The sequence below is a fragment of the Hetaerina americana genome, unplaced genomic scaffold (genome assembly GCF_022747635.1).
Source record: "Hetaerina americana unplaced genomic scaffold, ioHetAmer1.1.p SCAF_11, whole genome shotgun sequence".
In the NCBI taxonomy this organism is placed as follows: Eukaryota; Metazoa; Arthropoda; class Insecta; order Odonata; family Calopterygidae; genus Hetaerina; species Hetaerina americana.
The window spans coordinates 15,973,700-16,001,576 of NW_027286181.1; the positions used below are offsets into that span (position 1 = coordinate 15,973,700).

General features: G+C 39.0%; 1 protein-coding gene across 1 annotated transcript in view; it reads left to right on the top strand.

Moving 5' to 3' along the window:
- Window positions 1–27,877, top strand: part of Ac78C (adenylyl cyclase 78C) — a 481,022-nt gene that overhangs the window by 390,437 nt on the left and 62,708 nt on the right. The window contains exon 2 of the mRNA XM_071599443.1: window positions 16,183–16,375. Coding sequence (XP_071455544.1) covers window positions 16,183–16,375 — 193 coding nt within the window. The remainder of the gene's footprint in view (window positions 1–16,182; window positions 16,376–27,877) is intronic.

Below are 27,877 nucleotides of genomic sequence, written 5' to 3' on the forward strand. Positions count from 1 at the left end.
TCTATTGAGGAACTGCCCGTTCCTCTTTTGACACCGAAGATGGAAAATTTTCACCATTCGCGCTTAAGTACTCACGATTGGTAGACGTGGCCAAAAGAGGCTTAATTGAATGGTCGGCCATCATCCAGTCAGTTATTACGATTATGTTTCTCTCTTTCTCTCCTCTTTATTCTCAATTTCTACTTCTTCATTTTCCTTTTTCATCTAATATTCTGCCGAAATCACTCTCAGTGCACTCTTCCATCCATAAGATCATCTGCATCTACTTTATTTTTACCCCAGTGAGTGTCATCACATTAAGCAGGCATTCTACTATACTGTGGCGAGTGTCTAAATTGATAATTTTATACCAGCATTGAATGTTTAAGAAAAAGGAAAACTAGATGAATTTGACACATTAATGTACAATGTCATTTGGAAACGTAATGAAAGAGAAAATTAAAGAAAAGATCCAGAAGAAAAAAGATCAAGAGGACAGTGCAGAGAGAAAAATTAAGAAGGACATAAAACAGAGAAGATGAGAGTAAACAGGGAATAACATTGAATAGAGAAGAATTGAAGGCTTAAGTAATCCTACCTTAGGATTGAAATGCTGATAGTGATGGTTCCAATTTGCAGGCCCGTATTGTTTAAAACGATCAAGTCTCGCCTTCTTCTTTTGACCTAAACGGACTCTTACTTCGCTCACCTTTTCGTAATTCTATCAGTTACTCTCATCACTTCCCTTCGAATTGAGATACTTTCAAGTGTACAACACTTGTTTACCACTTTTGCGGCATGTCACTCACGCTCTGGTGATTTATTTCGCTCATTATCGTAAATAAAACACGAGGAAATCCTGGTTAAGTATTCAAGCGAAGCTGACGCTTAATTAGAAAATTTATTGACGTGTATTTAGAAATCTGTTTGGCCCAAGAAACTTTGCAATCAGCCTATCGCAGTCAAAAAAGGGTAGCCACAAGAGATGTGTCTTCCAGACCAAAGTACATAGCGATTCGAAAATGTTTCTCCTGGTATTCCGTTTTGTAGTTATTTTTAGATTGGGCGGTCTCTTATTCGGGCCTTTATTCAAACTCTTATTTGGTCATAGGGATCAACTCAAAGCAGCTCGTCCCATATGATTATAGAAGTCGCTGAAACTTTGATACTGCATTTAATTTAAAGTTACTGGTATGCAGTTTTGATCGTTTGAATATATTATTTCATATAGCCGTTAGTCTTTCAAGTACAAGGCAGAAGGAGACGCGTGTGTACTATGGTATGGAATCTCTCTTTACACCACAGTGGAAACCACTCCTCCCATTAAGTACCCCGTAAGTGTTTGATTAGCTGTCGATCATTGCCAAAGTGTGTCTCATACCTCTCCTTAACGTTTCATGTTTCAGATTTCTAATACATTTGAAGCGTTTTGGAAGAGCGTGTAACTCAGGCGAAGACATTGTAATATGCAACGCTATATTATCTTATTAATGTCGCTTTTAGGTATGTCGAGTGTACTATGTGTTTCCTTAAAATGTTTGTCATTAGCTGTGTAATATTTCTCACCGGGTACCTGTTGGTGAAAGGTGGGCGACAAAATAGGAAGTGGCAAACGGGGATTTCTGGGGGGGATAGGGGACCTTGTGGTGTGTCATTGCTTTCTTCTGCCCCGGCTCTTTCGCAGTGTTAGTTGAATAGAGTGCGAAACCCCTTGGAGAGTGACCAGGGGGAATGATAGCACGTAGAGGCACGAACTGAGGAGTAAGAGAGCTGGGGTGGTCGCGAAGAGAAAGAGTCGGCTAAGTGGTAAGGGTTAAGAGGGATGAAGGACGGATTGCTGGCGAGGGTCGGAATTGCCAACATAATTCAAATTTTAAGAAAATTTTCTTTAAAGAAAAGAGATAAAGACATTTACTTCATAAAATTGATGGTGGAGGCCAATACTGATTGTAACATCCGTATGGTTTTGCGATATTCTCGTAATAACTGTGGAATATTTTAAACATTACTTAAAACATATTCCCTTATTATTGTTATTGATTCTATCGTTTGAGATAGGGTTGGATATTTCCTATATTCCAATAAGCTCGTAAATATTATTGTTTTTTTCCGTTTAAGGTAGGTTTTGGATAGATATAGACTAAACACAAAACTCAAGTTCCGTTGTTTATGTTTTTTTGTTGATTGAGCTGTTATTAGATTCCACGTTGGCTGAAATGGTAATTGATCCCCGAGTTTTCCATTATATCATTATAATAAAATTTCGTGCGTGCAAGAATTGATTAATCTGAATCCAAAAATATTTTGAAGAATTGGTTACTAATGTAGAAACCAACATATCAGCCCCTTTATCCATTTGCTGTGGATTAAAAAGTGAAATCTTAGCTCTCGAACAACAACTGATAGTTGCCCTGATTTTTTTTTGTGGTGGTGAAGAAGAATCATAGTTGACACTTTCACTAAAGTAAATTCACGCATAATTTTCTTTTATTTTACTTTCATGATTTCTCCTACGCTAAAAAGTTCTCTGTTGACTAGTTTTATCGACTTGTAGAAAAACTTTAAAATATACCTTTTTTTTACCTTGCCGTTCAAACTTGCTCGAAAGCTTCCGATAAAATGCAGACTTGAACATGACAGTTGTTGGCGTTCTGGTCTGGGGAAAGTACCTCTCATGGAAATCCATGCGTCTAAAGTGGTTCCAACTTTCCTCTCTAAATACAACTTGAGTTTTGTTCACGCTCTCGCTGCGTCAACCGCAGCAGTCCGTGGAAATGGTCGAATCAGAAGCAAACAAGAAGTCCTGATACCCGAATTCTTTCGGGAATAAAAAGTCATTTCCGGTGGTTGGTAATCCTGATGGGGCGAAAGAAGGGGGACGCGGAGCGCGAAATGGGCTGGGACGGGTTTTGGGAAAAGGAGGGGTATGGATAACATTTTCTGTCCTTACCACTGAGCACACCCCCTTCTCGAAGCTGCCAAACATCCAGGGTGGGAAAAGTCGCGGAAAAGGGTTCGTGCGAACCCTTTAAAGTGTCCTCGGGGGTACTTGAGGAAGGGTCGGATTTGGATGCTGGAACTAAAAAGGGAGAGACGGGAGGACAGAGAGCAAAAAGAGACGAGAGGTCGACGGGGTGAAATCAGTCGGATGGAAAAATCCAAAGGGGAGCATGGGGATAGCAAATATGTACCCATTCCTAAACTATTTCCGCTAAAACTTTGACAGATATTCCATTTGATTACTGTTGACAGCAGTATTTTCAAGGTAAACGACGTGAAATCAGTGGTAAAAAACGCACACAATTTCAGTTAGCTAAGAAAAATTAAACCTAATACTAACTCAGAAAAACTACCATACGAAACTACGTTAGCTAAGAAAAAACAAACCAAACGTGGTGTAGATAAAATTCAGATAAAATCACCATCAATAGAACTAAACTATCTACTGCATTTCATCGCTAAAAAATTAAGAGATGGAGCATTGGAAAAAAGGGTAATAAAAGCGACGATTACAGGGTAATCAGTAAATTGTAGGCTACTTCACAAAATACTTGTAGCCAGTACAACTACTAATACGTTTTAAAATGAAGGGTGAGATAAAGGTCTCTGTTGCAGATGATGTAGTATATCTTTACCATCATCATTAATCATCGGTTAATTCAGATTACAATGTCTCAAAAGTTGAAGTACATCCTTTTAACGTTGGCCCAATTTTCCAGTGACTTTCCTTTACCCGAAGGCTCCTTGGTAGGCGGACTCCGGAAGGTTCTTAAGTGTACGCGTGCAAGCTTCTATGACGGCTCTTAGTCCCATGGTGGTGTCTTTTGAGGGAATATTTCACTCATGGGAATAGGAAATAGTGTGCTGGTGCCAAGTTGGGATTGGAAGGAAGTTGGGAAATAGTCGCGATGCCGTTGCAGGTCTTTACAAGCAGGCAATGGACTCTGCTCATGGCCACCCGTCAAGATCTTCGGGAAGAGTTTAGTGCAAATCTTTTGTATAGCCAAATTTTCAGTGTTAATGGTGTTCACTGTCATCTTATCAATTTAAATACGACCTCTGATCATGCGCACTCTTAACCGACGGTCTGGTACTTCATGCACACGTTTCACCTTCCCGTCGGTTCTTGACGTCGACGGCCGTCCAGCGCGGAGCTCGTCCTCCACATTCTCGTCCATGTTTGAAGAACCTGTGCCACCTAACAACTGCAATTTGTTTCAGGCTTTTATCCTTGTACACTTGAAAAATCATGCCCAATATCTTCCTATCCGATTTCCCCTGTTTAACACAAAGGTTTATGGCGTACCGCTGTTCAATCGTTGGCTACATTTTGCGCTTGCACCGAGTCACTCGATGGGGTCCACTAAAACACTATCTAGCCTAAACGAACGCAGGCGATTGGCACTTGGAGCGCGTTGAAGGTTAGACTCCCCACCACCGAGCCTGCGCGGTGGGAGTGCGCTGAGTCCTATAGGTACGTCAGGAAAACATTATCCCCGATACTTACTATACAAGCCTTCTATTTCAGCATCTTATGTTGATCCATAAAAATCGGAATGAAGAATGTCCTTTTAGAAGGTTTTGGGCATAATGTACTTCTAGCTGAAATAAACACGGGAATTCAATGGGGAAAGTTAAATAAAAAGTATTAATGGTCGCTATCATAAATGATAAAAGTTAATGAAAATATGAATTCTCCTTTGAAAAGATTATACTTCTTCAGTGGAAAAATAATTTAAACTTTTAACTGTCAAATAACCTTTGAAAAAAGTCCGAAAATATATTGTAATAATAAATATTGTATTCCAATTGGGACAAATTCTCAATATAAAATTACAACATCCATGCAGTATAACTAGAAGAGATTAAGGTATCCCAGAGTAATTCCAAAGAGACTGCGGGAGATGCCGCAACAGTAACTTTTAACGGAGTCATCCGCTAATGTGCATTTCAATGCAACAATTTCAGAGTGTAAAAATCATCCCGGTCAAGGGGAATGATTTTTACACTCTCAAATTGTTGCATTGAAATCCAAGAGTAAAGCCGGTTTCTGGATAAAATTACATTTGAAGTGTATATCTGGTACAATACAAATTCAATTGGAGTGCCTAATTCGTATTAATTATATTTTTATGTTTATTTCAATGTTCAACAATGAACATAATTGTAAAAAAATGAGAAATGACGTTAGAAGATCAAAATTGGCGATAATATATTGTCTAATAGACACTTAATACAGTTTTTGGCGTACTAAAATAAGAAAAATAATAAATAACAAAATGCTTTTTAAGGGATCTTCAACTTTTTGGGTGAAAAGCACAACAGAGAGAACAGTCCGAAAGATGGATTGTCATCCTTTGTAACCAAGATATGAGTTTAACACAAAATACTCTTTTCATCCCGTAAATCACACACAGCATCAAATTTTACAGGTCAGAGAGCAAATTATGGCGGGTTCTATCCTAATATATGGGTAAGCATCCGTGATGCCTAACCTTTCAACTTAGTTTGATGTTGCATCCACGACGCCGCGAAGTGTTCCTCTTCGTATTCCATTTGCAATCATACAAATGAGTATAGCTGCATAATCAAAAGCTAATCGCGGGGTTAGGTGAATAAATGCGGCGAATAAAGACCCCGAGAATTAATATACGAGGATATTTTTCGCTCGATAGTTCTTCAGTCGATCAACAAACCTCTGTTCTCTGGCAGGCTCGATTCGGGCAACCTGCTTAGGATACACGTTTTGAGCGGAATCATTCCAAATTGAGTAGGAAAAATGGGAACAGATTGGCATGAACATACGTATCACACAAAATAGGTAAAATTGATTCATATTCACGACATCATGGATCAATTTTTTCAAACAAATATTTTCGTTATGACGTTGAATCTAGGACAATAGATGACTTGAAAGTGGGAAGATAGAGGATAATATGAGTGGGAGGACGTAGATGTACAATACGGTTTACGTAGACTGTGGTCTACTAGCGTCTTACAACCGTTGGGAGAACTTCATCAGTCTTTTCATCCGTTTATATTGTTTTTAATTATCTTCCTTTAACGCAGATTTTCCATCGCTTTTCGCAATTTCTTCTCCGTCTGTTTCTTCTCCATTTCTTCTCCATTCCTTAGAGAAATTTACTCTATACGAAGTACACGAAGTTTTTCCAATGTCTGATGGCTATATGTATTTAAGTTTACGTGTATTTGTTTGAATGCACACACATGCATGTTTACATTCGTGCATTAGTATATGCTATTATTACGTAAAGGGCCGGTGTCCTGACGACCCCCGCGGCAATCCTTTGCGACAGATTACGAAGTATTTTGTGGATGTAGATTTACAGGCACATACTTACTTGTACATGTATATACTTGTATTAAGCGATGTAAGTAGAAGATCCACATCGAAGATAGAGTATTTGCGAGTTATTTGATTTCCGACCACGTACGTATGTTCTTCCCGCAACCCTGCTTCCTGACGAGGAATATTATTCCTCTTCCTCTTTATAATTCAACAATTTGCCATTTTCATATTTCTGTGGACTCGTGTGGCATCGGTCAGCACTCAATTATCTCGGGTTTTTTTTATCTTATAGCACGCCTTCCCTCCCTCGATGAGGGCCTCCTTCAAACCTCCTTGCCTTCTTTTACACCACGCCCACTTCGTCGGAAATAATCAGACAGTCGATAACGCACTCTTGTGCCTTTTTCTTTCACTTTTGCTTCTCTCACTTTCTTCATGGTCGTGTTAAATGTATAGGAAAAATGTTCACTTCCGTGCATTAAATTTTTTCCTTGATATTCATTGATGGATACAGGTTTCATTACAGGGCTCCAACTTTAAAAATGAAATGCAACTTGACACGATTTATGGCTCTGCAACGAATCTTTGCAGGGACGCAGGCATGAGCCTAAAGGGTAAAAGTCGCGGTAACGCGAATAAAATAGATCCATGATCCTACCCCAGAGATTTTTACAGACCTTGGGACACACTTCTGATTCAAAAAGACCTGAATAAATTTTCTTACATCCTAGATTATAGCTATTTTGTACCAATAGTTCCATATAAAATTCATTTCACAAACTTACGAATTCTTGAATGCTTCTGGATTCCATTGCATTCCATTATTTCATCTAGTTGAAATTTAAGAGTCGAAAAATTTTGGTTTAAATCTAAAATAAATTAAATTTTCCATGATTCCCAGGCTGATTAGTCTCGACATTCCACACACGTCTAAATTTTATCTATTTATTAATCGCAATGCAATTTATCAGTCAGCTGGGTTACAAGGCACAATTTGATCAATCAATATTTAAAAATTACAGTTACCTTAAAAGTAAAGATTTACAATTTCAAACAAAACAATAAAACCAATCAAAAATTTGAAGCAAGTCAAGTAAAATCTGAATCAAAAAATAAGAAGCAAAAGTAAGGTGTACAGTCTAGGTGTTTAGCCATCTTCTTCATAAAGCTTCTGATGTTTACAGGAAAATGTTTTAAAACATCTCTACCGCCATAATCTGTTCCAATCACTAATGCCCTTACTCAGATTGAAATGCTCACTTGAGTCGTTCCTTTGAGTGAGCCATTTTAGTTTGTATGTATGATCTCCCCTTCATTTCCAACACCAGCTCTGGTTTGCCTTTTGAAGTCTCCCCATTTAAATCTTGTGAATAAAACAGTGTTTTGAATTCTCGATAGTATTATAAAGTAATTAATTATAAAAAAATATAGGTTACCATTCCGCCTTGTTGGCGAGGGGAAACTCGAGATAAGATAAACGTTGTAAACTATACAGCGATAGGACGAGTGGACAAAAGGCCCCTAAAGCGAGGAGAACAAGCGGTTCTAACGTGCAGCGTGGGTTGACTGGATCCTCAGCTGCTAATTACAGTTCAGCAGGGGATCTGGCCGACCTTTTCGGGGACGCAAACCCTGGGGCACAGCTTCGGATACCCTGGCCTAGTTTTCCGCCATTTTCGAGATACTAACTTCTTCCATTCGACCGCTTCCCTCGTGAGTCTCAGTTTCCCACCCTAAACTTTAGACGACTTTAGACCTCATGTTTAGATCGTTTTGCACGCATGGACCTTTAACAACGGGGTGGTACAACCGCAAATCTTTCTGATGATTCATCTTGCTTGAACATACGACCTTCACGGGGTGAAATTATTCGGGTTGGTCCGTTGTAAATGGATGATGGAAATCAATGAGCGCCCCATTTAAGTTCTAATTCAATCATCACTTCAAGGGTAAGATTTATCCGTAAGTATCACACGTGTGGAGCTTTTTAACTTCTTTGTTAAGTCATGCGGAAGTCAGTTAGGTTCATATTTCCATGAATAAGATTAAAAATATTCGTCAGTAGTGAGGATACCAGGAGAACAAATCTTATACTAATAAAGAGGGAGACACGTAGCTCATTAGAGGGGAAAGGGGATTTGATGGAAACAAGTTCTTCTTAAAAAATTCCATCAAATTATTAAAATAATCTTAAGTATTTGTAAGAGATTGATAAAAAAAGCTTTTTTGGCCATGAGATATTCTACTAGATATCAATTTCTGCTGGCATGGAATGCAACTTCAGTTCAGATAATTATTCAATATAAATCAGTAATACTATTTCAATAAAGGTGAATTTTAGAGTCCCAGTTTTCTTAACTTTCGAGATAAAGTTTCGACTGGGGCATAATGCAATTGAAATATTTATTAGACCGTTGGTAGTTCATCGTTACCTCATTCGAATTAAGCAATATGCAAATTCCTTTGTTTAAACATACGTACATTTCCTTTTTTCTAAAATTCAAATAATAAAATAGGCATAAGTACGTTTTGTTAAAAACTCTTCATTTGTGAATGCATTTGTAACTTATACTGCCAAATGCGCAATTCAGTTTTATTCTGCTGCACGACTCATGGTACATGGACACTGGATACATTTAAAATGTATTCTGCCAATTTAAAAATGACTCTGGAAATTCTCAAAAGCTAGTTCAGCAAATAATCTTCAGGGCAGAGAGTTTTAAGTCAAAAAAGGTGCTCTACATTTCCATGATACACTTCTAAAAGAGAGAATGAATTTCACTATTACAGACACAAAATGGATAAGTTACAAATCTCTTGGTTTCGTTAGCTTTTTTGAAACTGCTGAACAAAACATGCTGAACTTTGAAATGATTTTTTTTTAATTATTGAATTACATTGTGTAAGATGAGGGGTAATTTTTATAATTCAAATTTTATTCAAATGACTTCCTGGGCTCCTATGGCCTGTTATATTGGATGAAAAATACATTGATTAAGCGGAATACGTTCCCTTATCAAAAATGTTGTGTCCGTGTTTATGTGACCTTATTGTGATAAAAAATGTTCATCACCTCGAGTTTCAACGAAATATAAATTATTTCACTGTCAAACTGTGAAACGGCAGTCAATTCTTCGTAAGACTACAAAGAAACTGCAAATAAACGTTTCCGCAATGCTATGTTTTAATTCAGGGAATGTACTTTGTATCGTATATGATTATTTTTGTCAAATAGAATATGTCCATGTGCAATGTCACCTTGATAACTATAAATGAAATAAGAACCTGATTTAATTAAGAGAAACTAAATGTGCATTCACCGCAAAATGTATTTTACTGCATTTAGCTCTTAATCAAGACGTGCATATCACAACTCTTTTTCAGAGTTTTTCGGGTACTATTGAATTAAAGATTTATGCATTATTCTCTATAATTATAAATTACTTTTAGTGTAAACAAATGATGCTAAAGATAAAATTATATTAGATAAAATTTACTAGTGCGTATGATACGCATTTATTTAAATTTAGAGAGTAAAGTTTTCATTTTTTTCACTTACGCACATGGTCGATTAAAAGTCAGTAAGGACAGTGCTAGAGAGAGGAGTAAGACAGATATATTCATTCTTTTCGACATATACGTATTGGATGAAATTTTATAAGAAGCATGAAAAGATCTGGAGATAGGAATCAAAATTGGAAGGGGTATTCAATAAATCAGTTAGGTTTGCGGATCATCAAGAATTATTGAGTTAATTAGCCAGGGGGGTTTACAAGTACGGGAGATGTCATTGCGATATGTATGGGATGAGAATTAATCTAAAAAAAAGCAGCGGTTATAAGGTTTTCAAGAAAGAGGAATGCTAAGTTAAATTATAAAATAGGGGGTCATTCCCTAGAGCGGTTGGAGCAGGTTACTATCTTGGCATTAATTAATACCAAGATGATCAAAGTAGTAGGGATATAAGGAAATGGATTCGTTCTGACGGGGAGTGAATCTCTCCTAAGTACTCAATTGACTTTCGCAAAACAATATAAGTTGACACTATACTTATGAAAGGCTGGTTGGCATTAGTTGCTCACAATTAAATAATTTTTGGAAATCTAACGCGAAGAAGGAATTCCCTTTCCATAAAAAATTAACTAAAAAAGTTAAGGTATCTCTCCACCCTTTCTTAACCATCCATTCCTAATGGCACAAATGACCGTAGCTATCGGTCGCTTCCATAAAAACTTCTTCCACGCGTATACAAGATTAAAATTCCCCAAATGTCTCTCAAAGTCTGGCGTCCAAACGCCCCCCGCTGGGCACCCTTGTGCCGTTTGGGGTGTTGGCGAATGTATATTAAATCTATTGTATTTTTGAATTGTCCGCCCTGAATGCGTGGAATACTAGCCGGTAATATGTGTCTGAATCCCCCGCTGGGCATCCTTGTGCCGTTTGGGGTGTAGGCGAATGTATATTAAATCTATTGTATTTTTGAATTGTCGGTCCTGAATGCGTGGAATACTAGCCGGTAATAAGTGTCTGAATCGTATGTGTGGCTACCCTCTTTGAATGCATTTTGTTTTTCTCTTTGTGTAGGCACAGGAATACCTGATAACCATGTTATACTCGTAATATATGTAGGCATGTTGCATGATTCGTGTTCGATCGCCCCTTTTTCCACGCGATTTTCGGGAGGATCGCAGGGTATCAGGTGCATGAGGAAGTAGAGCGGATATATGTAGAATGGCTGGTGACCTACCACCCCCTGCCACACGTCCTTGCGACGGCTTACGGGGTACTGAATAGATGTAGATGATAGGCGCAGATTGGAGCTTTTAAAATATGGGTGTGTAGAAGGATAGGGGACAGAAAGGATAAAAAACTAAGAAGTATAATGTAGGTAAAAAGGGGAAAGAGGATTGTTGGAAGAATTTTAAAGGAGGTAGGAAATATGGCTTGAGAGTTTTAAGCATTGATGTTACTGTTGAAGGCTCTGTGGCTGAGAGAATAGGCAAGCGAGGTAGTGGGAGAAGAAAATAGGCACATTGGACGGAATTAAGAGAGGAAGGAAGTAAATGGAATTGAAGAAGTGTGTGCTGCCGTGTTTTCTTGTTCGGGGTGTCTTCAAAATTTACGGATATCATGGCGTATCTTAGGTGTTATCTGAGCACTTATATGCGTTAATGTATTAGAAGATGTTTTCAAGTAAATCATTCAAATGATTTTGATTATGGATTTCGGTGTAAGCAAGAAGAGCAGCAGAGGTTTTTTCTGCCTTGAGAAATGGAATACCTTTGAAGAAAACCGTAATTTTTCCTAGGGCGGGGAAATGTCTAGAAATCAGGGAGTTAGTATAATGTGAGGAAGGGGATGAGAGGTAATGGGATAATGAGATGATTACTGAACAGGGGATGATGGAAAGAAAGGGGTTGAGTCAGTAATTGTTTATCGGATTCGAACGTGCAGAGAGTAATGAGGGCCTGGAAATTTTACCTCCTATTGTGTGCATGTACGTATATATATATATATATATATCACACGTATCTCGTTACAAATTTGTACCTGATGATTCTGTATCACGGTTAAACTCATGTACCAAGCCAAATAAAACCTGTGAAAAAGTACTACCTCTCTCTCAATTGATAGACTAGACCACCTTGTTTCAAAATCATGTTAAAAGTCGGGTCTGACTCGCTGGATTAGATTTTAAAGGGGACGCTGACAGTGCTGCAACCACTCAGAGAAGTTGGAAAATGGTGATATGCTCTGGATTTTCTAGTGTGGAGCGGGCCCAGTTTTTCTAGTCGACGCTTCAAGGAAGAACTTCAGCGCATGTTGTTAAGTATGAAAAATTGAGGATTTTGAAAAGTAACAACTGGGGGAAGGATAAGGTTAGTACGTGAGCGCTATCTTTATACGTACGTATATATAAATGTAAGGCGCTCCCCGATGTGATTTTCTCCATTCTCCGTTTTTGATCAGTCTAAAGAAGTCAATTGTTATTTTCCAGTAAATACGTTAAGACTTTGGTAAGGATCACCTTAATCGGATAAGAATACATTCAGCAGCATGAATCACTCATATTTAAGATAAATATATTTTTGTTCCAAACTTCAATATCCTTGGTACATAGTTGTAGCTGCTCAAATTTTGTTCTCTCAGGTTTTCAATTCAGATCCATATAGCCAAAAAAGTTGTTATGGTTCATGTGAGAACATCATTGCTTAAATTAATTACCTGTCATTTAGTCAAACAATAAACCATGCCAAAATTTTGGCTCTACTTGATGAGGAGTGAAGGGGAAGATTTGCATCATCCGCGTTGTGTTGGGGTGGGATGAGGGTATCACACGGCTGCTGGCCCTGCCACGGCCCCTTGCGGCGAACCTCATCGGTGTCGGGCGTAAACTTGGATGAAGGATGAACGGAGAAGGGGGAGGGAAAGGGAGAGAGGAGGGGTGTGAAAGGGACGTCTTCCCTTTCTGAGTGTCAAGAGGTTGAAGGAGCGGAGTTTTGGGAAAGGGGAGTGGGATCGGGTGGGAAAAAGGCGGAGGAGGTGGAGATTGAAGGTACGGGGAACTCGGGAAAGGGATAGGAGGTGGCAAGGGGGGAGTTGGACGTCATTTAAATACCCTATGGGAGGCCAGAAGAGAAAGGAAGGAAAAAAGCATCGATTAATGATGTCGGAAATGGGGAAGGGGAATGTCAAACAGTTGAAGAGTGATAAGCGTCGGAAGAAGGAAGGAGGTGGAGTGGAGGGCGGAGGTGACTTCGGAATAGTGGGGAGAGGGTCTTTAACATGGAGAGCGAAAGGAAGAATGCTCGGTTGGGCAGGAACCTGAGGAAAAATTGAGGAGATGTTAAGCCGGGGGGGGATACCCTTTCATTTTAATGAAAAAAAGCGTTCCCTCAATGAAGATAAATAATTTGGGTAGATGTTTTAGATTTTAAGAAATGAACATTATTGAAAATTATTTTCACGAATGAAAATGAGTGGATATCTTGGGATATAAATGAAAATTATTTGCGCAACCTCCGCAACCTTTTATTCTCTTGAGTGTGAGTCCATAATCTCTCTTTTAAAATCATTTTGAGACAAAGAAGCTTTAGCATTATTTCTGGTCTTCTTCATTGCACATGCTTGGGATAATAAATATCACATTTTATGGCAGTATTTCAAACTAATTGATTCGACATTTGCGACATTGATATCAGTAATTATATCCTATGAATATAGATATACTTTATTAATAATAATTAAACGCCATTACCTAAGACCTACTGATATCGCCTACCTAAAGAAAATGTAATGTAGATATGTATTTATACTACTCGTTATAATTCAAAAGGATTGGATAATTGAATGAAAGTAAACACTGATTAATATTGATATTTTCTAAACTACGATAAACTAAAAACTATTACTTCGAAACGCATAACATTTATTTAAAAGATTGGAATATTTTTATTAAAACTGAAACATTTTACGTGTCTAATTAGGTTACTAGTATGTATCCTTGTTTCTTACTCGTAATTCATCACTTGCATATGCCTGTACTACAGCATTGATGCGTGTTAATTTCCAGTTTAAACTTTCACAATTATTGTCCTTCATATGGGTGTGTAATTTCAAAATAATTCGCAATAAATGGTAATTGTTGAATTATTTTATGCGACAACGGGAATGTACTATTCCGTATACAATGTTAATACGATATCATCTGAGCATTAACTATTTGCAGTTTGATAAACATACACTAAGAGCGATGGATGATAAAAGAGCGAGTGCGGTTGAGTCAAGAGTGTTATGGAACAAACTGTTTTGGAGTATTGAGGAAAGAAAAATTTAAGAGAAAAAATACGTTTCAAATTACCCAGCTATATACTCAATTGCATATCATTAACAATTTCGTCTTTTAATTCCCCTTATTATGCAAAGCCTTTAAATTATTCGGAAAGCACGCGCATGAAAGATCTCGGAGTTGAAATGTAAGTTGTGAACAGTTTGATAGACTTAATCATGAATTCAAGTAATGAAGACTGAAATCAGTAGTTTTCCTCTCACCTCCAGCAGAATCCAGCCAACTTACTCCTCCTAACTTCTCGCCAATCTGTCCATCTTCCTCTGCTCCCCCTTTCTCATCCTAACTTTCACGTCACTCCTGTTACTTTCACCCTATTCCTTGTTTTCCCACTTCATCGTTGAGGGCATCATAATTTCTCTCTCTCTCTCCCTCTCTCGCTCTTTCCCCTCAACACTCTTTCATCCCAATGAATTAGTCTCCGCCCTTTACCTATTCAAATTTCTCCATGCCTTCCTAAAATGTCACCGCCATTATGGAAGCTTTTTCTCTCACTACTTTCAACCCGAGAGCAGCATTGACCTTTTTTCGTGTCACCTAACGAAGGGACGGGTTGTGTTCTAAGGTGTCTCTCGACAGAGAACCAAGAGAATTTTCCCTCTACCTTTCCGACACCCACTCGGTCTTTCCTCTATATTTCATCAACTGAAAAACCTTTTGACAATCTCGTAAAGAAGGCATAAATTTAATTGCAGAGGCCTGTTGAAATTTCTTATTAAATATGAAAGATTGAATGTCGTAATGATTGTACTTTTGAAACGAGATTCAAATATGGGTTAAGATGTCTCATTTTTTTAAAGGAATGCATTTGTGTACCGGATAAGCACATTCTTTCCTCTATATTCTGCTTATCAAAATTTTTCTCTCATCAAGGAGAAGAGAAAGGAATCTAAGTCGCCTGTTGTGATATTAATCATTTGGCCAAGATAGAGATGAATTTCAAGTTGTAAATTACTGTAGTTATAAATAAATTTATGTTTACAAACCCATCAAGGCTGCATTAATATTTGAAAACTTTAATTTTCCCTTCGAAATATCCATCATGATCTGCATTCATAATGTCGCATGAATCCTAAAATAAACAACATTATAATAAGAGTACTTGTATTAAATTTTATACTGTGCCTCAATTTGTCGCCTTGTGATTATGCAAACATGTAACCATGTGTGTTCTGCGCATTTGCATAACCTTTAGGATACATGCCTCTGCAATGCTGCACGAGAGGAACAATTTCGTTTGTTAACAGATTTTGGGACGAAGAGGTTTCAATTGCTCCTGTTGAAAGGAATTGTAAGCACGTTATTATGTTATTGTCAATATCTTACGTCACAAGGTATTCATTGGAGGAGTATACGCTAAAAACCGTAAACGTTCTGCAACTTTGTAACAAACGTTTAATTGATTGATGGATGACTTTAGCCAAAGCTTGAATCTACAAAATATAATTAATTGAAAAAAAATTATAAGTAAAATTTATTTTAAGATCAATATTAGCAATAGCCTCCCAGAAATAGGGATATTATGCTTTTTTTCATGGTAACTATTAATGTTACTTACTTCTTAACAGTGCCGATAAACCATGAATCATTTTTTTGTTAAAATAACGTAATGGCTGGAAAACTCTATTCAATGACCTGAGCTTAATTTATAGCTACCTACAGTATGTTTCTACTGTTAATTCTGAATTGTATACTATTTGGTATTCTTCATGTCTGCGACAATGTGGAGGGGTATAAGTTACGTCTAGTCACACGTCACATTTTCTTCACCTTTATAATGCTATGCACTCAATGTTTTTAATCAGTTCATGTTAGCTCCTTTTTCGCGTCCTAACACGGGCTGAAAACACTTGAAAAATCACCCAAGTATCTATTATGGCATTGATGATCACGAGCACGGATGTGTACGTGCTTTTCTCTGTTTACGATCCTGGCGTTTATCAATTGTAATAGAACTTACGAAATATTACCTAACAGCAAATTAAAAAAATTCATTTATTTTCTCTATCATATCGATTTTTTCTATTCTATCTTCACCTCGCAGACCTCTTAGTGGCGGTTCGGTGGGCAGCCAGGTCTCGGGTCGACGCCTGGCGTGGATCAGAGCGGTCAGAAAGATAACAGCCGCCTCCAGGGAGCAGAGGCAGTTGGAAGGGGGATTCATATCGCCTCCGTTATCGCCCTTCGCACCGATCACCCCCACGTCGGACGATGGAGTGTCGAAAAACAACACGAAGGTACTGGATGGCATGATTTTCTATTTTGTATCGAATAGCATTGCATTAGTTTGATTGTTTTTAAGAGATATATTAAAATGAATACAGAAATTTCTAGCTACATATTTGTAAGGAAATTGAAGTATTCAAATGTTCATTCATGATTTAACTATTCGTATATACCTGTATAAAAAAAACCATAAACACAGTAATCAACCCGAAGGTCGGTTTAGTAGGTGATGGTAGAGTTCACCCAGTACTAAGCCCGACGGCGTGTGAAAATTTACACATCAGGGTAGGGGGGCCAGTTCCTTTCCCTGTGCCGGTTATGGTTTCCCAGGACGACCTGGTACCTGAAAAATCACTTAAGCTTGGGTGGAGCTGCAGGTGCCCAGAGTGCCTTGCCCGGGAATCGAACCCGGGACCCTCCAGTCAGCAGTCCAACGCTCTACTCACTGGACTACCGCGACCCACATATACCTGTATATATATATATATATATATATATATATATATATATATATATATTATTTTTATTATTATTATTAGGTTATCTACCGGTTAAGGTAGGTTTTGGATGGACACAGCTACTAGATAGATATTTTGTGCTTCCTAACAAAATACAAAATCCAGTATCCTACTCTACCTCAGACCCCTCTTCATCTCTGTGTACTTTCTTCCTCCCTTCATCCCGTCCAACATCCTTATCCTGTTCCTTCCCTTTCCTCGTTTGCCTAACATTCCTCCCTATATATATATTTATTTATTTATTTAAATATATATATATATATATATCTGTATGTATGAGTGTGTATGTGCGTGTGTGTGCGTGTGTGTATGTGTATATACATACGTGTCTACATCCAAACAGGAAACCCGGCACTTGGCGAATGAATAAATACATTGACATGGATATAGGTATAATGAAAAGGGATAGCAACATCTATAAAGAACATATATGTATCTATATGTATTTAAAACGTGTGTGTGTGTGTGTGTGAGTGTGTGTGTACAGTTCAAAGTATTCTTTTTTGATTTTTATCCAATTGTACAATCTCCATTCCTGAAAACATTTTTCAAACTCATCTGTTTCAATGCTCGACAACTCCTGACTTGTTTTTTTCGTTAACGCTTCTACGTCAACAAAACATTGCCCTTTCATGCCCTCTTTATTCAAAGAAACAAGGAGAAGCCGCATGGAAGAAGGTCAGGTGAGTAAGGGGCGTAGGGAAAGGGAGTCATGTAGTGTTTTTCTAAAAACTGGCGCACTGAAATGACTGCATGAGCCGGTGCGTTGTCATGGTGGAAAATCCAGTCCTTCGTCTCCCAGAAATTGGAGCTTCTTTGTCGCACACTGTAAATCTTTTTAAAATCTACAAATAGAAAGCTTAATTAACAGTCTAACCAGGTGAAACGAATTCAGAATGCACTTCCCCTCTCACATCGAAAAAACAAATGAGCATCGTCTTGAGGTTTGATTTCACTTGACGAATGTTTTTTGGGTGAGACGACAATGAAATTTCCCACTGGCTTGACTGTCGTTTGGTGTAGGGGTCATAACCATAATTCGTCACCAGCATTGACCTTGGGGAAAAATCTGTTCCGGTTCGGAGGTAGTCTTTCAATGCACGACAAGTTTCAATTCGATTCCCTATTCTCAGTCAGGGCCTAAGGCACGAATTCTGTATTGACCCTTCTAATCTTCAAACCTATTGGCAAAGTTCGCTGAACCGAGCTTCACGTTATTACAGATACCATAATTAATCTCTTAAGGAGTCGCTCTTCAAGCACGATTGCAAGAACGTTTTCAACAGTTTCGTCAATTCTAGAAATTGAAAGACGTGCTGAACGAGGTTTTTCTTCAAGGAACTTTTCATCTCCTTTGAAACAAGATAAACAATGGAATATTTGAAAGTTGTTCCTATAGCGCAAACCTTGTAAGCTGTTTTTAACATCACAACAGTTTCTGCGACGTTTTTCCCAAGAAGGAAGCAAAATATCACAGCGGCACACTGTTCACTTAAATCCATCATGGCGAAAATCGAGGAGCTGCTTTTACAAAACGAATTGTTGTGACTGACGTTGATCTTCCCAGACGACAGCAATGCCTTCCTAGAATTCGGAACGAGTTCAGATATTATATATATATAGTGTGTGTGAAATCTGGACATCAGTGTAGGTAGTTCCCTTCCCTGTGTCGGCTATGGTTTCCTAAGAAGATCTGCTCTCGAAAAATCACACGCTTAGATGGAGCTGAGGGTGCCTGGAGAGGCTTTACCGGGAATCGAAACTGGACCCTCCGGTCTCTCTACCCTTGGACTACCGCGACTCTAACTCTATATATAAATATGAAAATAAATGTATATATATATATATATATATATATATATATATAATAAATATTCATTTGCATGGAAATAGATATGAAGAAAAAGGATAGGAACACATAAAAGACGAACACGGAAGAGGTGGGGAAGGCGGAATCAGGCATATCACCAGCGCAAAAATATTTGCTTGTAACTTACAGATTTATTTAGAGGAATGTAAATACCAAATTCCACGCTTGCAAAAATACTATATTCCCTTATCTTAAGGAATAGTTTCATTCATTTAATGGTCTTCGAAGGGTAATAATAAAAAAAGGTTTTAAGAAGTAAATATTATATCCTGTTTTATTATTTTTCTGTTGTAACTCTCTCCGAAGTCGTTATGTACTAGTCAAATTTGTTTACTTTTTTCCAATTATAATGGTGGACCGATCTGCCCGCTAGAATTCTAAATCCCCTGCGCTAGCACTATGCATTAAATCTACCATGATTTCCGTTTCGTTATTTATATATTGTGTGAAATGCACAGAGATTCCCACTCTATTATATATTTTCATCGGTCAGGCGAATCAGCACGGGTAATGAAAGATTGTCAAATTTTTGATTTGATAATTAAAAATGTAGTTATTGGGAATAATTCAATCATGGAGCAAATGAAGGGGAGTACTTAAATGAAATTCAGACCATTAGAGCGTGAAATCTCGACTAAGAGCCCATACTCTATCATGATGGACCTTCGTATTCTTGGTATGACCGAACGAATGGCGCGCGAAGGAGAATCGCGAGAAGTCCGAGTCACTGTGGTTAATGCACATCTCCGTCGAGTGCATTCACGATTTAATCAAGGAACATCTCGAAAGGCGCCAACTTTGTGGGAATTTTTATGGGCCTGCATATATCAGCGCCCAAAGTGTCAACTCAGCCGAGTCTCGCTCCTTCTATTTCATTTAATCCAATCACCTTTTAATCTCCGTCGCCCGGGTCGCGGTTTGTTTTTGCTGTTTTCCAGCCGGCGCCGCTTCTCCCCGTCTACCCCTCCCTCATTTCCCCCCCGGGATCCTCCCCCTTCCAAAGTGACCCCGTCCGTAATATCAATGCGAAGCTGACCCCTACCACGACTTACTCCCCACACTCAGTCACCCCCCTCCCTCCCCTTCCGCCCCTCCCCATCCGGATGGTGCCCTCGTCACGCGATCCACCCGCTGACCTATATAATCCCGGTCCGCAGAGCGAGTGAACCCGTGAACTTGGCCTTGCCTCTTAATGATACCTCTCTCCAAGCCCCCGCCTCCCCACCAACCCTGCCTAGGCTTCACGGCCGCCACCGAGGACTCTTCGGGTGAAGTCAGGTGGGACTGTGTCGAACGGCGCCCGGCACAAAAGTTTTCAGCGCAGAGATCGGATTCGGGCCGAAGACGGGGTCTATGCCCGAGACTTCTCCATAATGACATGATAGCTCTTTTCAGTTTATATTTTTTAATGATTTCTGATATCAGCAAAGATATCAGCACTTGAAATAAGCCAGTCTAGACACCTTAGTTTTTTGTTCAGAAAAAAATCCTCTGGTTTTCAAGTGGAATTTCATGGGATTGCGTCAGGAATCATTTATTGTTTTAAATACGCTGTTCGTATTGATGATTAAGTGCTCCATATTCTGCAAATGTCTACTCCGTGATCAGTTGTGCAAACTCGTTGGTAAACTTCGTAATTTTTCTTTTAAACTTGATTCCACTCGTATTAATGAGGTCGTGCTGTAGCTGTTTTGCATTTATTTTATCATAATATTTGATCGAACGCCATAATGAGGTCAGTATACGTGCAATAGCGGAAACAAAAGTAACAATCAGATTCTAAGATAGATGAAAGACGACTGTGAATAAAGATTAAACCACCTATTTCTTACAGAGGGAGTATTAAAACAGCTTGTTCGGCGTGTAGGGGAGTGGTACATGATCCCGGGCGACGTTGCTTTCAAAACATTTCCCACAGATTAATCTTGAACAGTGCTAACTAAATAAGATCATCAGATCTCTGGCATCTAGAACATTAGTCACTCTGTGTTCATAAGCGAAACTTGCACTTGAACATGTCCAATGGGATTTTCAGTCATGACCGCTAATGCCATGGAAGTATTTGCATGTACTCGTAAGTAAGTTTCCGAGTAGCTTTCCCACCAAAGTGTCGTTACATGACTGTCAAGAAGCTAAAATTTATTGAGTTTACGTAGCACAGATCTCAAAGTAATAGCAGTTTATAGGCCAATATTTTATTCCTGTCAGAATATCTTGTTTTTAGATCTTTTTCTTTGGCCGTACTAGTTAGTCCTTTTATTTATTTTCAATTTTACCTTCAACGTTTCATAAATAACTCGATTTACAGATAAATCTATTTCTGAGGCATTGTATCTCTCTAAAGCTTGCGGCTAATGATTTTACAAGACATCAAGGGGTAAATTTCACGGCTCAGTTTTAGTGTATTTACGTAGATATTTGGCTATAGAGTACGATGCACGCTTTTGTTCAACGCTTCCGCGAATCGTCAAGTGATAACAATTGAAGAGCGGATCCGGCCCAAGTTGCTTAAGTCTATTTAATCTAGATTGGTGTTTTTTATTTGAATAATTTTCGATAAGATCGCAAGGTCAAGGTAATCAAGTGAAATTCTAGGTATTTGTACACTTATTAATGAGAGTCCATACCAGGACATTTATTTTAGCTATGGAGACAAATTGTCCTATTATTTGAACTCCAACGGCCAAGTATTTGGGCACAACATGCACTCGTCTGAATTTTTTATTAGTTTCGGTTTAGAAACATTTTATTTCTGGATAATTAGGATTATTATGAAAATACTGATGCGAAGGATATTATTGCCGGTGATCCGTCTTTCCTTCAAAGAGCATGTAATTTTTAAAGAGGTTGCTAATTTTTCTGTTTTGTTTCTGAAATAAATATTATAAGTTGTTTGTCGAGGTGTTGAAAGTCAGCGAAAATACGTTCGTTCCGCATTGGAATAGACTCAACGACTCATCATGAAAAATTCTGCTTTAAAGATACTTCATAAAAGGATATTGTTAGCGTTGCTTTTGAGACGTGGGTTTGGAGAAGGATGGGAAAGGTTAATGGACAGAAATGAAAAACTAAAGAGAGGAGGTATAGTGGAGGAGGAGAAAGGGTTATTGGAAAAAATGCAAAGAAGACAGAAATATGAATGTAGAGCGTTTTTATTGGCAATGGGGGGAGGACGTTAGGCAAACAGGAAGTGGTTTAGAAATAGGATAGGCATGTTGGACGGAATAAAAGGACGAAGGAAGTATGCGGAATTAAGGAAGAGTAAAACGTAGTGTGAGGTGTCAGTTTATGTCCTGTTCTACGAAGCTAAGAGATTTAGAGATGCTAAATTTTCAGCCATCCAAAACCTGCCTTAAACGCTAGATCACCACTAAAACGATCAATTACATTTCAACAAATTAGATTACTTATGATTTCAACGATAATTTTGTATATTTTATTTAACTGTCATTATTATAATATGTTCTGTTTTTCGCTGTGCATAAGGATGAACACAATCATATTTTATTCTTTTGCTAGATCTAATATATTAATTTCTATTTGACAATATTTTCATGTGATCTAGGATCAAAAACAATAAAATATCAAAGCCAGTTGTCATTTTTCTCAAATATCCATGTACGCGAAATGTATTATATTCTCACCCAGTACCTCTTACTAATTCCAGGTTCACTTCTAAACCGTTTGTTTTAAGGAAAAGTCGATCCCAAAGAAGTTAGTCTGATTTCATTAGACCAGCATACTTCATAGTTTTTCCATGTTTTTATTTCATTTATTTCCTTCCGTCATATAAAAAATATTGAAGTATAGATAGAAAGAGGCAAACCTCGTATCACTTCTGGGGTCACTGACGGAAAATCTAACTACTAAAGTATACTGGATCATTTTTTTATCCACTTACGTCGGCTTATTTCCCTAAAATATTGGACATCCCCCAATTTCTCTCCTACTTAACTTTGATTGCTAATAATTCTAGCTACTCTTGATCAATCACCTCATTCCCTTCCTCCCTCCCGACTTGGGTGCAGAGGTAAGCAATATCTTTAAGGGGAGTACGTTTTCCCCCCTTGAATGCCGACATAATGAGTACTTCATGACTCTTTAATCGGCAGGTGAATGCCACGATGGCGCTCTCTCCTTACGTGAACTTCGGCGCTCGTGCACTTGAGCGCGTCCCATTCAAATCTTCCCTCACATTAATATCTCCCAAACCTCACTCATCCTTTCTCTCGTCCTCTCTCACTCTCTGCCTTCCGAGAATCGACGACTTTCGCTGTCAATCTGGGGCATACACTTGTACCCATTTTTTTACTATTCCCTTTCCCATTTCCTCTCTTGCCTCTCGGAAGGAAAAAAAAAGATATTTCACCTCATCAGTCCGGGAGCGGCATAAAACCGTAGCTCCCAAAGGCCTTAGACCTTCCGTCAATAATGCAGGGAGGTCGCGAGGCACGGACGATAACGGGGAAACGGGCACTCGTTCTGGGAAAAGGGAATGCTTGAATTTTCTAAAAATAGAGCACTCCGGTCTTCTCATCAATTATAACTCTATCATGAAATGCTTCGACTTTACTCGAAGGGCATGACTACTATTAGCAATGACAACATAGTGTGGCATTAAATATCTTGCCTTAAATCTTCTTGAGTGAGTAACTGTTCATTACAGCGATGACATTACGTTAAGCATTAATTTTTTTGCTGTCACTCGACATTCACAAATCATTGGATATTAGGATAGGTTAGATATATGAGTACTCTTGCACCAAACATGATTCATAAGTACAACTACACAACAGAATACTCGTAAGTCCCAATTAAAATTATACAAAAAATTCCTAAACTCAATGCTACATAAGACATTAACTGATTCTGCATCCTTTTCAACTCCCTTAACTCCATCCTAATGCCCATTCTCTTCCTACATTTACGTTTTTCGACATTCTCCTCTCTTTTAGGGTCTTCAGCATCCAATTAACTCTCCAACTATTTCCTGTATCCGCTTGTCCTGCCTTCGAATTTTTTTCCAACGGCCGTCTCTGTTCCTCTATTATTCGTTTATTCCAGGAACTTCATCATTCGTTTTCCTTATACGCCCATTTTATCTTCTCCATTCTTCTCCACAATTACTTCTCGAATGCTACACTGATCCCCTAGCCACAATGGTCATGTTTTTGACCCATAAAAAGACACGCTCTGTACTACAATTTTCTAGTAAGATATTATTAACCGAAGGTCGTAAAATGTTTTATTTGTAATAGATTTCTGTTTATCGATTTTCAGAGGAGTGACCCGAGTGGGCAGAGCGTTAGGCTATTAACCTAAGGGGTCCCGGGCTCAGATGCCTACCCATCAAGAGAGATTGTGTTCAAAACGTGGCAAGAATTTTGCAGTTTCATATAGTTCATAGTACAAGGCATAGGGCATAATGAGTTCTTGTCACAATGTCAAAAGATCAATAAAGAATACTACGCACAAGCGTAACGCCGTTTACGTGAATCAATACGAAAAAACACCCGTATTCGTGGCGAAACAATTCATGGCTATTGCATCACCACGATAATGCTCCTGCTCAAACTGGTCCCTGGATTTTCGAGAAATGTTAGCAAAAACCGCACTGTAATGATGTCGTAGCCTCCACATTTGCCAGATATAGCTCCGTGTGACCTTTTTTCGCTTCCATCAAAAAGGAAAACCTTAAAGAACCGTCATTTTGAAGCATATGCGAGACGTTGAGATATACGAGAACAATACATTGCTGAGAGCTAAAATTCATGCTAAACGTCGAGTTCCGGAAAATCGCTGGTATAAGTTTATAATATCTAACGAGGACTACTTCGATAGGGATAACATTGATTTTATTATTATTAAGTGATTTACCAGTTAAGGTAGGTTTTGGATGGACACAACTACCAAATAAATATTTTTTTCTCCGAACAAAACACAATCCAGCAACCTACTCCACATCAAGACCTTCTTCATCTCTGTGTACTTCCTTCCTCCCTTCATTTCGTCCAACATCCCTATCCTGTTACTGCCCTTTCCTCGCATGCCCAACATTCTCCCCTCTATTACAGTTTTCAATTTCCCACTACCGATCAATAAGCCCTTCATCCATTTTTCCTGCCTCCATAGGATTTCTCCCAACAAACCCCTCTCCTCGCCCAACTTACCCAGCATTTCTTCGTTTGTTTTCATTTCGGTTCATTTCACCCGCTGCGTCCTTCTCCACACCCATATTTCAAAAGCCTCCAGTCTACTTCTATCATCCTGCTTCAGTGACCATGTTTCCGCGCCGTACATAACTACGCTCCATATATATTTAAACTATCATACTGATTCTGAAACGCAAGGCGTCGTCTGACTTCAGTGGGGTGGCCATTTAAGTGATGGTGTTACGTTAAAAACACTACTGAGTTCAGATGGAGTTCACTCAGTGGGAAATCCGCTTAATCAGTTATCCCAAGAAATATGAGTAGAACACAATTATGAATAGGTGGATAGGAAGAGCTGCAAAGAACAGAATGAGTTAATTGAAAACCTACCTTTAGCGATTGATTACCAATATTAATAGAAAAAGATGCATTTAAAATAGAGACAAAGGTTAAATACAATGGGGAAATCAGCAGGTGAGAGTAAGACGTCGTCCACCCTGTGCGTTATGACGATTTTATTTTGGAATCACCCATTTGTCTTTAACCTTAATGAGATTTAGAAATGTTTTCTAAGTCCAAAAAAATTGAATATCCATGGCAGCATTCCATCCAAACTTTTGACCTTGCTTCTTCCGCCTGCATTTCCTTTCATAAAGTTACCTTCGAAGTTGACCAGAAAGTGTAAATTTGGTTAAAAAAATTAGCACACAAGAATTTAGAATTATTTTTTATTTCCAAGTCTGGGCTTTCACATGAACAAGACGATAACTTCCGACCAGTTTTTAATGCGGATACCAAAGAGCACATGGTGAAAATAGGTAATAAACATGCTCACGCAATTAAATAAGAGTTTCGAAAGTGTGTGAAGATTATTTGAGCTAATGAAAGTCAGAGTGGCCTGAATGCCCTTTTTTTCATTCAAATGCACGAATGAATTTTATTCTAAATTTTTCAGTCAGTAGGAAATCTTGGGGAGGGTTCAATCGAGCCACTATGAAGTGTGAATCAAACCACACCATGGATTCATCCGACGAGCTTGTATATCGGAATCCTGAAACCGTAAGGTGGTTGGCGTGTTCGAATTTTTTGACTTGGCTGGCTCGTTCTCTCCCGATGACGCAGGCTGGATCCATCTGTTCCCCCTCGTCAACTCCTTTGCTTAATCCTCAGCGAATCGATTTCAAAAAAAAACAACTTCCATCTCTTTCGAGAAGCGTCGAAGCCTCACCACCGTCGGTCGGGTTTCAGTGGTGTCCCTGGGATGCGGCGTAAGAGCTGCCGCCGCCGAATTCTCCATGGTATCCCTGGAGACCGATCGAGTCGCCGCCTCCGTAACCTCCGAATCCTCCGTGCTCACCGCCGTGAACGAAGATGGGCACTGGCTTCTTGACGGTCACCGGGTGGGGCACTGGCACGGCTACTGGCTTGTGGACCGCTACTGGATAGGGTTTGGGGACGGCAACGGGGTACGGGTGAGCCACTGGGACCTTGACGTCGTAGTGCACGGGATAAGGCACCGGCTTCTCTACGGTGACCGGGTAAGGCTTGTCGACGTGAACGGGGTACGGCTGTGGGACTAGGACTCGGTAGGGCTTGTCGACTGGATAGGGAACTGGGTGCGGCACGGGGTACGGGACCTTCTTCACTACGTGGACAGGGTAAGGTTTGGGGACGTAGTAGGGAACTTCCTTGGTGAGCGTCACTGTCTTGATATGGCCCTCGCCGTAACCGCCTCCGAGTCCGCCTCCGGCACCATGACCTCCTCCGTAGCCCAGGTCGGAAAGACCCCTCTTCTCCTGATTCTTAGCATCTCCTACCTTGGCCGACTCCTCGCAGGAGGAGAAGGCAATGAGCGCCAGGAACGGAAGAGTGTACGGCTGAAAAAGTGATCGATTATATGTACAGAGATCACAACTCACAATTAAACCACTTAAATAGTATGAATTCCTCTGCATCTACTTAATACCCCGCAAGCCGCCGTAAGGACGTGTAGCGGGGGGTGTTATGACACCACCAGTAATTTAGAAAGAAAAGAAAACAAACCGCATGCATAAGCCACAAATTCATACAGCAGTGATGCAGTGAATTCATAAGAGCAGTGACGCAAAAACTTCGAGTCGAATTGGTGGAAAATGTGTGACGAACAAATCGCTATGCGGAGAAATACTAGAAAGGGCTAAAAAAAATTTCTAATGGTGAACTTATTTCATAGTTGCTTTAGTTAATAGTTAGGACAGTAGTACTAACCCAGGCGTCGTTATTTCGGAAACAATGCATTATAATTGAATTAATTGAATGTAAAAATGAAAAGAGTAAGTTTATCTGCTTTTTGTGCTATAAGTTAACATTTTCAAATAAAAAATATTAAGTGTAAACATTACAAAATGTCACTAGAATTTCCCTAATCATTATTGGCCATCATACTCTTACTCTTACCTTTAAACTTTTCCATATTAAACATTAGATTATTTAAATAATATGCTAACAATTCTTGATTATACACTCGCTTTGGACAAAATTCCAGATCGTGCACACTCGATTCTGCTAGACTTATAATTTACAGCACTGAATGATCATGGGTGAGAGTTCTGGTTATGGCACAGATCCACGGTAGTAAAACCTCACCTAGATGAAAAGACTTACCAGTAGCTTCATGGTGATTGCTGTTGTCGGAGGTGCTTTAAGGCTTGGACTGACTTGATGGATGCACTGCTAGTGCTTATATACTCACCGACATACACGAGTAAGTCCGATGCTCCCCATGCAGTCATATTTGCAGCTTTCTATCCATACACCTTCTTCCATGACGATTCCTCTTAACTGCTCTTCCGCTGTGCCTAACTGCCATGAGAAGAAATCTTTTCTTTTGATTATGGGCAGGTGATTTCGGCGTGTACAGTACGGGGCACATCCTGTCCGCACAGCTCGTCATGGTTCGGGGCAGATTTTAACTTGCAGTTGGTTTCATTATTT